At 45.4% G+C, this 10302-nt stretch overlaps 1 protein-coding gene across 1 annotated transcript; it reads right to left on the bottom strand.

The window, feature by feature from the left end:
* Window positions 1-1023: 1023 nt before the first annotated feature.
* LOC148182596 (uncharacterized) lies at window positions 1024-10061 on the bottom strand. The gene is made up of 13 exons (XM_088066848.1): window positions 9692-10061; window positions 7609-7730; window positions 7031-7079; window positions 6722-6765; window positions 6189-6582; window positions 5588-5858; window positions 3701-3806; window positions 3300-3446; window positions 3062-3122; window positions 2763-2929; window positions 2573-2683; window positions 2134-2245; window positions 1024-1791 (listed from the first exon to the last, which is right to left on the bottom strand). The coding sequence occupies exons 1-13, from the start codon at window positions 9933-9935 to the stop codon at window positions 1781-1783; spliced, it is 1839 nt and encodes a 612-aa protein (XP_087922974.1). The 5' UTR covers window positions 9936-10061; the 3' UTR covers window positions 1024-1780.
* Window positions 10062-10302: the final 241 nt, after the last annotated feature.

Here is a 10302-nt window from a genome sequence, read left to right as displayed (position 1 = left end):
TATTATTAAATGAGAGTTTTCTATGCTTTTTAAAGAAATCCTGTGAGAAGATTCAGGGGTTTTTTCCCCCTGCAAATGCTCATGGATGTTCTTTGTTCAACCCTCTGCTTCATCCTCGTGATGTGGGATTTCTTGGTCGGTTTTTAATGAAAATAAGGAGTTAGATCTGACCCTTCGATCCCACAAATGGAAGCTGAGCTAACCCAGAATTATTTATCCTTAATTGTCTTCAAATGAATCAAAAGCTGAGTGAGAACAGATGGGAGTGAAAATGCAAACAGAAAGAAGGATGAGAAGTGATGGGGGGACAGAGAGAAATAACCAGAAAGGAAAAATATCAAGAAAACCTGGGACAAAAAGGGAAAAAATAAAAGACTCAAGGTTATTAAAACATGAGGGAAAGCTTTGGAAGGAGGTGGATGAGTTTTGCAACTCATCATGAGAATAACATATTATATATATATATATATATATATTTAATGAAATACTGAAAGATTATTATGTCTCAGACTAAAGCAGATACAAAAGAGAACTCTTTAGCTGTTCAGGGCATCAGAATCACAGGATATTATCCAAATCCCATTGGAATTCACTTCAACACTGTCACTTCTCAAAGTTCATTCACCTTGTGCAATGTAGCTCTTGGAGCTTAACACTTGAGGAAACCCCATAACACAAAAATAACCTTTTTTTTTTTTTTTCACAAGAAGCAAATGCAAAGGGTCCATTAAAAACAGTCCCCAAAATGCTGAGTACTCAACACTGGGTCCTGCAGTGGCTTCACGTGGGAAATCTCCCATTTTCCTCAACAGGAGACACGTGAGGGGCTCCTGGATCAGTCATTTATGGGGTTTAGGTTCTGTAAAAATAGAATTGCTCCCTATGTAGCAAACAGGGAAGTTTCATAGAAACCAGCGAACTCGCAACCAGAAGTTCAAATTAAATGAGAGTAAGTCTGGGAAGAAATAATTCAAAATAAAAATTATCTAGTTTGTAGTAATTCTGCTCAATAACTTGGTTTTCTGGCAGTGCAGGATCATTTCAGCTCCATGTTATACTCCCATAAAAATGATCTTTCAAAAGCTGTTGTTATATATTTGAATTTTATAAAGGTAAAATCCTCTGACAGATATTTTAGAAAGGAGCTGACTCGAAACACTTTGTCCCAGACTTCATCTACAATCCACTATCGGTGAAGAATTCTGATTGCATAAATAAAAAGCTTGATTTTTGTTGAAAAAACATGCTCAGCACAATTTTTTATTTTGGAACTTCACCATGAAACTGCCTTAAAGTGTCCAGCCTTGGCCAAATTCAGAGCCAGACTGCAGAAAATATTATATATAACCCATCAGGCTCTGAATCCCCAAGGCTTGTGTTTAAAATGAGATTTTCAGTCAATCTGAACGTTGAATTTGGAGTGTAGAGACTGATTTTAGACTGAAATCCTCAATATTAGGCCCTGGATGGTTAAAATGTTTTTCTTGAACTAAACACCTCATCAGAGCTTCAGACTGCAGGGCAGCTCCACCTCAGACCTGAGCAGAGAAGCACAAATTTGTGAGAAAATTAAAATCTTATCCTTCCTGGAGCACCTAACACTGAATTCCTGGTGAAAGCTGCACTGAGGATTTCCCTCATTTATCAGTTTTCTCTTTAATTCTGGCTCCAGGTGAGACCTTTCCAGCAGATATATTATAATACATTCTATATTTTGCTGTCTGTGCTGTGGTTATTCTCTGGCAGCAGGTGACCCACCAGATGCAGGTGATGAGAGTTCTCAGCATTTCCCTGGAAGGAAACAAAGCAGCAAATTTCAGCTCAGTCCTCAGGCCGGGTGTTCCTGCTAAAGCCATGGATTTATTCCCCCATTTTCTGGATTTATTCCCCCATTTTCTGGCTGCCTTCAGGTGAGGAAGGAGGTTTGCAAGGAAAATGAATTCTGGGTGTAAATCCAGAGGTTGGGGTGAGGTGCTGAGCATCTTTTCCATCAGCTCCACGCTGTGGAGGTTTGAACTCAGTGATTTTGGGGTTTTTTTTCCACCCCAAATGGTTCTGTGGAGTGGCAGAGCAGGGAAGGGACTGGATTGAGCCACTCCAACTACCTGAACTCAACTTCCCACCACAAAATACCTTTGAGAAGGACATCAAGGAGGTCTGAGGATGACAAGGGGCAGAGTTCAGGTAAGTTTTCTGCCGCTGGGGGAGCGGGGATTCCTCTGGGAGCATCCAGCAGGCTGCAGCTCTGTACAGGTGAAGAGACCAGAACAGTCAGTTTCCAGCTGAACTGGACTGAAATGTTGTTTTTTTTTTTCTGCTGTGTTTTCTCTCCTGTTGGGAGAACCTCAGTGATGTGCAATGGGGCCTCCAGTCTGTATTTCTAATTGAAATCTTGTTATATTATTACATTTATTCCATGTACTCTGGTGGGAACTTTTATCTGACAGAGGCAAAAAAGACAAAAAAGCTGTAACTTTTTTTTTTTTTTTTTTTTTAAAGCACTGAATATTTGTTTAATCCTGGAAAATAACCCTGGAATTAGACATTGCCTGTGTAGAGCAGCCATAGTTACCTCTTGAAGAACATCCTGTGCCTGGGGTTTTTGGGTCTGGAGCAAACACATGAGCTCTGTGTTCTCCTCGAGTCTTAGGCAGGCGGTGGAGGTTTGACATGAATTCAGCACCTGCAGGTGACAGCAAATCCTGTGGTTGCACAAGGATGGGAACACTTAAGCCAGGCAGAGATCCTGCTGCGATCCTCACCTGCAGCTGGGGCTTTGCTCCCATCTGGAGCAGGCAGAGAATTCCCTCCAGGATTTGGTCTCTGCGGAGTCTGAGGAACCTCCCCGAGCCGGGGTCCCTGGCAGTGCAGTGGGATTCTGTCACCAGCACGGTGTGGGCAAGAGCAGCACAGTGCAGGGGTGTTAAACCTGCAGGGAACACCGTGGAAAACTCAAATCCAGCCCCTGGCCCCCTGCCTGGAGGCGATCTGGATTTATTTATCTGGATTTATCGCTTTGGGATCTAAGCCAAGCCCCTGTGCAGTTCACCCTCCCTCTCACCACAGTGGTCAGGCAGATCCACTTCCACACACACCCCGTTGTTCTTGCAGTTTTTCAGGACCTGAAATGAAGAATATCCAGGTGGTTCCTGACCTTTGGCACTGCCAAAATACCCTTTCCTCCCCCAAATCCCTCTGTAACCACAGAGCTCTATGGAAAGCCCCAGGTTACTTTAAACACCAGAACGTGCATGAGTTGCTTTTAATCTGCTTTTGCCCAACATAAACACCCAATTTACCTCCAGAACTCTCAGATATCCATTCTCTGCACACAGGTGGAGGGGAGTTTTCCCAGAGCTGTCCTGCTGGTTGACGTTGGCTCCCAGGGAGATCAGGTCACTCACCATCAGGTGCTGGTTCTTTTCTGCAGCAAGATGTAAAGCAGTCTGAGAAGGGAAGAAGGGCAGAAAGTTGCAGTGAAAGGCAAAATTAGTTTAAAAACAACATATTTTAGATAATGAAGTGGGGAGATGGGATTTTGGGGCTCTGTTCCCACTTGTGCTCCATCATCCCCTCTCCATTCCCATTTTCCCTTCTTTTCCAGGACAGCAGAAGGATGCTTGATGCTTGGCTGGGGTTTGCAGGAGGGGTTGCACGTGATAAAAAATGACCTTTTTTTCTTGGTAAATCAGCCTCCTACCCTTTTCTCTGCATTCTTCTCATCGATCTTGTTGAGGGATGCAAATCTCTGGGCCAGAGCAAAAGTCAGAGCCCTCCTTCCCTGGGCAACAGCCTTGTGCAGCAGCCTGGAAGAGAGCTCAGTTGGGAACAATTGGAAGAGAAAGGAGTGGTTAAAACCCCCAAAAAAGGTGGTTAAAACCCCTCGAAGTACCAGGCAGAGTGAATTTTAAAGCATAAAATACTAATGCTGTAAACACTGAAATTTTGGGATATTCAAGGGTTTATTACTCTCTACAATAAAATTGCAGTTGCTGGTTTTGTCTGCCAGGATTTCTTGCTTCCTCTCCAGGAGCTAAGCCACGATTCCTTGCTGCCCACAATCCCTGTTTGTGCAGGGAAAAGGGTGCAAGATCCCTGAAAAGCAACAGAAGGGAAAGGCTCGCTCTTAAAAGAAAAATTTCCCACCTGGAATTGAGTCCTGTGGAGGAGGAAAGTTCAATTTTCTGTCTGTTCAGTCTCAACTACTGAATTATTTTCAAAAATGTAGTGCCATTTGGAAAATTCAGCTTCTACTGAATTTCAAAAAGACTCTTCTATTTTTATTTTTTTTTTGTCATAAATTTGGGCATGTCTTCCTTTCCTCATGAAGGAAAAATTAATGCAGGTGTTGATTGTGTGTATTTATTTGTTCTTCCCCAATCTGGTAGAAAAATATCCTTAAATACAGCTGAACAACTCTGACACTTCTTGCTGTGTTTGGGGTTTTTTGGGGTGTTTTTTTGTTGGTTTGGTTTGGTTTTGGGTTTATTTTAAATGGATTTTTTGATCCTATTGTTCACCATTCAGTAGAATTCAGAATGATCTTATTTAGTTTGAAATCCTGCCTTTTGAGTGTAGAATCTTTATAAAAGTGAGTTTAGGAGTGAGGAAACTTTTGCTTGTGAATTATTCATTAACAGTAGGGATCTCATTTCTTAATTGTGATGAATTTCGTTCATGCATGAGAAATTTTTGTGTATCATTTTTAAAATGGGAGGACATATGTAAATAGGTGACCCAATCATTGTTTACTGAGTTACATAATTGCTGAAAAGTGAAGTTTGGTTTTATTGTTGCACTGGAAATCATTATTCTGAATGGAATAATGGAATGTTCTGAATGGAATACTGGAATATTCTGAATGGAATGGTACTTTAAGGAAGAGACCAGAGCTGTGCTTGGTTTTCACTGTGTGGGGTTATCAGTATTTTAAATTTGGGACAGGAATTTATCTCTTTTTCCCCAAGACTCAGATAATTCATAAATTATGCCAGGTTTTCTGTCAATCTGATTTGATAGCAGCTATCCCAATCTACCTAAACTGCATGGAACCTAATCAGACATTTTAATTTTTTTCTTATAAATAGCTTTTTTCTCCACAAGAACCCCATTCCAGGGTGATACTGGGTTTTACTGGGATCAGGAAAAGCTTTGTTTTCATTCCCAGCAGAACAGCCACTCCCAGTTCTTTGGATCTGTGCTCCAGTTTGTGTTTTTGGGTAATCCTCCCATCCATTGTTATTAGCAGATAATAATACAAATAATTACCCTGAGAGTGTCTGCAGCATGGAAAAGATCTTTTTTGCATATCTTGTTGGGTTTTTTTCCCCCAGCACTTACTTCGCTTGATTTTAATTTTCTTGTGAATCCCTACACATACCTGAAATATTTCAACACCCTGAATTTATCCTGATACCAGGATATTACTGCAAATAAGGAGTATTTCTGTTTTCAATGTCTGCCTAAAATTCTGTGTATTGATTCAAGTTGGAGCTTCCCCTGGAGCAGAGAAGCTTTTGATCAGAGGTCAGAGCGAAGTGATGTCCCCAGGGAACAGAAATCAATGTATTTCAACAGAAAAATTGACCTGTTGCCATTTTCATCAGGAGCCAGCAATTTTTCCTCTGGGATGTTCCTCAGCAAATTTTCCTCCCTGTGCAGCTGGAACTGGAAGAAGGAGAGGGCAGAGAGGTCCTGCCTGGTGAAGGAAATTTGGGTTGGCCTCAGATGTCCCTGAACATCTGGAGAGCCCCTGGGAGCTCCCAGCAACATCTGTGCCAGGCTGGGGAGTGCAGGCGTGTCCTGGGATGGAGAATTCCTTGGGAAACCTTCCTGGGACGGAGAATTCCTCAGGAAACCTTCCTGGGATGGAGAATTCCTCAGGAAACCTTCCTGGGATGGAGAATTCCTCGGGAAACCTTCCTGGGATGGAGAATTCCTCAGGAAACCTTCCTGGGGTGCAGAGTTCCTCGGGAAACCTTCCTGGGGTGGAGAATTCCTCAGGAAACCTTCCTGGGGTGGAGAATTTCTCAGGAAACCTTCCTGGGATGGAGAATTCCTCGGGAAACCTTCCTGGGGTGCAGAGTTCCTCGGGAAACCTTCCTGGGGTGGAGAATTCCTCGGGAAACCTTCCTGGGATGGAGAATTCCTCAGAAAACCCTCCTGGAGTGGAGAATTCCTCGGGAAACCTTCCCGGGAGCTCGGGAGAGCATCCTGCATCCACCAGCCGCTCCCTTTCTCGCCCGTCCTGGAGGTCATTCCCGGCGAGCCGGACATTTGGGTGCTTCCCTGCTCCCCGTGGAAGGAAGGCTCTGCCTGTCCCCGCAGGATGGGGTGGAAATCTCCCGAGCAGGACCCCGGGTGAAGCTGCCTCCCCTGCGGGTCACCAGCTGCCTCCTCGCTCCCCACGCTTTCCCACCGGCAGCTCTGCAGATCCGTGGAGAATCCCTGCCAAAACCCGTCTGGCACGGGCTGCCGAGGCTCCTCCCTGAGCTGGCTCTCGTTCAGATCCTCCTGCAGCACCTCCACCAGGATGTCGAGGTCCTCCAAGCCTTTGGGGGTTTGCCCAGCGCTCTGCTTGCTCTGAAACAGCAACAGAAGCCGGGCAGGGTGGAAGAAAGGGGAGGGAAGCAGACATGAAGTGTCCTGTTCTCCCTCGGTGCTAGAACAGGAATTCTGCCCCAGGAGCCTGGCACTGCGGGGTTCAGGGTGTTCTGCATACCTGTCTAAGCTGCTTCTCTGTATAAGGGTGAGCTCTCCTCTTCTCTGCTGGAAAAAAAAAAAAAGGAAGAAAGCGTTCAGAGCTGCGGGGAGGCACAGACAGAGCAGAGATTCCCATCAGTCCAGCCCCAGATAAGAGCCAGATAACCCGGACAGGGCGGTGATGCACAGCTGGCCGGCCTCCTGGAACTGAAGGGACCCAGCAGGGATCACTGACCATGGGACAGGAGTGCTCTGGCTCTTTGGGTACCTCACAGTGATGATCCTACTAGAAAAGGAGGCTCTGTTACCAAGTGAGGCGTTTCCAAACCTGTTTTTCCTGAGGATCCTTTGGTTACCATCTTCACTGATGAGGCTTCCTGAGGAGACAAAACCACCCAGCTTCAATGTGAGATGCTTACACGGAGGAGAAGATGAAACAGTGGCAAATATTGTAACATGAACAGGGTGAAATTGCCTCCTGTGCTATGGGTTTTGCTCAGCAGGGGTTGCAGGTGGGGAGATTTCCATGAGTGGGTAATTCATGGCAGCTTTATAAAGATCTTTACTGCAGCCTGGGAGTTTTTCAGCTCCTTGGGCTGATTTTGCAGGTTGTGGAGCAATATTTTTACTGTTGATTTGGCCATCTTTGCCTTGATGGAATTGATGTGCAGCATCCACGGCATGGATGGGTTCCTGCCATCACTGCCTTGGGACTGTTCCTAGCCCAGCCCTCATTCTGTTTGAAATTTGCTTTATTCTCCACTTTTACCAAAAGCATTGATTTGGTGGCTGGAGGAGGCAGCAGCTGCAGGTGTGAGCCCTGCAGAACACCCCGTGGGGTGTGACTGTGTGCACCAGGATGCTGCAGCCCTGGGAGGAACCTTCCCAACCTCCAGCATTTCTCACCTTGCCGGGAGCAGGGTCCAAGCCTTTGGAAAGTCGGATTTTCCTCAGCAATTCCCGCACCGGCATCTTCACTCTCACACCCATGTAGCGCTTCTGAGGGGGATCAGAGCTAAGTTCAGAGTCTGGAAAAGTCACAACACGATGCTGAAAGTAACACAATTGTCTGAGCTGTTGGAGAAGGGTGGGAGGATGAGGTCAGCCTGGGGAACGGGCTCTTGATTCTGGTGTTCATCACCAGTTGTGGGAAATTTCCACATCTCCCTACATGTTCCTTGGCTCTGCTCAATAATTTTCCTTTAATGAATCCCTCCTCAGTTTTCCTGCGTGCCACAGAGGGTGGATTTGCTTTTGGGGAATGTGTCAGCAGTGTTTAGGTCTCTGCCCCTCTCACATTGTGATTTTCCTGTGTTGTGTTAAGTCTGCCTTTGCAGTTTCCTGTCCTGTGCTTTGTTAAATTGTTATCAGTGCAACAACAAGGAGCAGAATTTGTTCAGAGTTAAGATAGGGATGCTCTGTCCAGTGGCTTTCCCCCACGGCTCTCAGTGTGTTTGGAAGTTTTTGTGTGATTCAAAGCCAAACAATGATTTTCTGCACCGAAATGAAACAGTTATTTGAGAATATACCTCATTGTCCAAACAGGCTCTCTCTTTGTCAAAACAAGCTGCTCTGTGATTGTTTGTGTTAGGTCTCCTTGCATCTGGGCCCTGCATCCCCAAACTTGAAAGACTTGCCCAGATTAGGAGCTTAAATCCATTGGCTTTTGAAATACCTCTTATGTAACACTGGCATTCACATCCTTGCCTTGTGTGTCCCCCTGCTTGGAATAACCTTTATTTAAAATGCATTCAGCAACAGAAATTACCACTCAAAAATTATGAATTTCATGAATCAGGGTTTTCCCAATAAAATACACCACAGAGAAAGGCCCAGCTCCAAGGAAAGCCCGGGATTTGGGAACCAGAGCGTGGGATCCTGAGAGCAGGGAGTCATCCAGCAGCAATGCTGGAGCAGGGAGAAGCTTTCTGTTCCCACTGCAGCTCGTGGCAAGAGCAATAAAAACAGCTCTTGTGATCAAACACAGTTCAGGATTAAACAACACAACAGCCTGAAATGAAAAAATGTGCATTGGACCAGCAGCTCCTGGTGCTGTTAAATAAAACATGAGGCACCTGAACCAATATTCCTGACCAAAATCTGCGTGTGCTCTGCTGGGATCTGTCTGGAGCCTGTGGAGGGGAACCAGGGGAGCTGGGCAGATGGGAATGGTGCAGCTCCTGGGATGTCTGAGAGGAGGCAATCCTGGCAGGGGAACCAGCCCCACAAGATGTGGTTTCTTGTTGCGTGATTTTGTTTCCCTTCCCTGCTCCAGGCAACGAGAGCTGACACCCCTCCAGCAGGAGGGAGGCGAATCCCGAGCAGCAAATGGTGCCTTTGGAATGGAGATGGGGTTGTTGTTTTGTGCTGAGATTTCTGGCACTTCTCAGTGTTTAACCTATCACTGAATAATCAAAACACTGAGACCTCGAAAAGCAGAGTTTGTTTCTCAGGCTGTTCTAGAAATGATTCCCTTTTCTCATAGATTGGTGTTTTGACAATGAATTATTTACTGTTTGTAGAAGATTTTAAAGGTTTCTTTGAGAATCTTTTTAACAAGCCAGTAGGATTGCTAATGTTATCTGGGAAGAGTTTCCAGTGATGGATCAGATATATCCTAGAAATTGAAGGACTCTGCAAAGGCAATGATTCCCCAAACACACTTTCCAGTGACTTTGAAATGTTAATAACTCAGAAGGTCACATCTACCACCTTGCTGTTAGTTCAGAACCAAACTTGCAATTCAGAATGCAAACGAGCAGCAGAACGCTGGAGACAGACAGAAATGATGGAATATTGGGCATCCTTTGGAAACTGGAGCAATTTCTGACCTCAGCAGCAGAACACAACAAAATCCAGCCAAGCCTGAGTAGGGGAATGTGCTGAACATCTCTGATATTTCTGAGCTTGGCTTGTGCTGCTCAGAGCCCCGGGTCACTGGGCTTCATCAGCACGAGATAGGAAATGGGAATAAAGATTTTTCTCTTACCAGCAGGAGCAGGCATCCCTGGAGGTTTGCATGGAGGAGGAGGGTGGTGGATCTTGGGACTCGCAACGTTCAGCTCAGTTAATCCAGAATCTGGCAGAGATGGGCTGTGCTGGAAGCAGCTCTTGGGGCTGGCAGTTTCTGCAGGCAGTGGGGATCCCTGGCCTGGGCTGTAGCCACAGATTTCACTTTCACTCATGTTTTGGTTCACCAGGAGCTCAGAACTCATGCAGACTGTTTGCAACATCTCCACTGTGTGAGTGCAGAAAAAGATGAGAGAGAGGAGGGAAAAAACCCTGTTCAGTTGTGTTTCAAAAAGAAAAAAAAAAATTAAAAATCAATCCAGTATCACATGGAGACCATGGCAATGTAATTAATCCTCCGATGTAATTAGCTGAGTCCAGCTTCCCTCTCGTCTTTGGAGCAGCAAGTTCCAGCAGGGGAAGAATAAAAGCAGCCTTGGAGTCCCAGCAGGCACTGGAAGCAGCTTTTGAGAGTTTCTTGGCTGCAGTTCTGCTCTGCTCTTTATACTCAGGTACGCTTTGGAGGACGGCAGCCTGGGAAGGCTCCACCCTCCTTCCTGACAATCCTGAGCAGCTGATGAAGAAATGAAT

The sequence above is a fragment of the Pseudopodoces humilis genome, chromosome 25 (assembly GCF_049639895.1).
Source record: "Pseudopodoces humilis isolate 2021_Gansu_Grassland_sample_001 chromosome 25, ASM4963989v1, whole genome shotgun sequence".
Classification (NCBI taxonomy): Eukaryota; Metazoa; Chordata; class Aves; order Passeriformes; family Paridae; genus Pseudopodoces; species Pseudopodoces humilis.
Note: the sequence above shows the minus strand (reverse complement) of the source record. Positions and strands in the feature narration are given on the sequence as shown.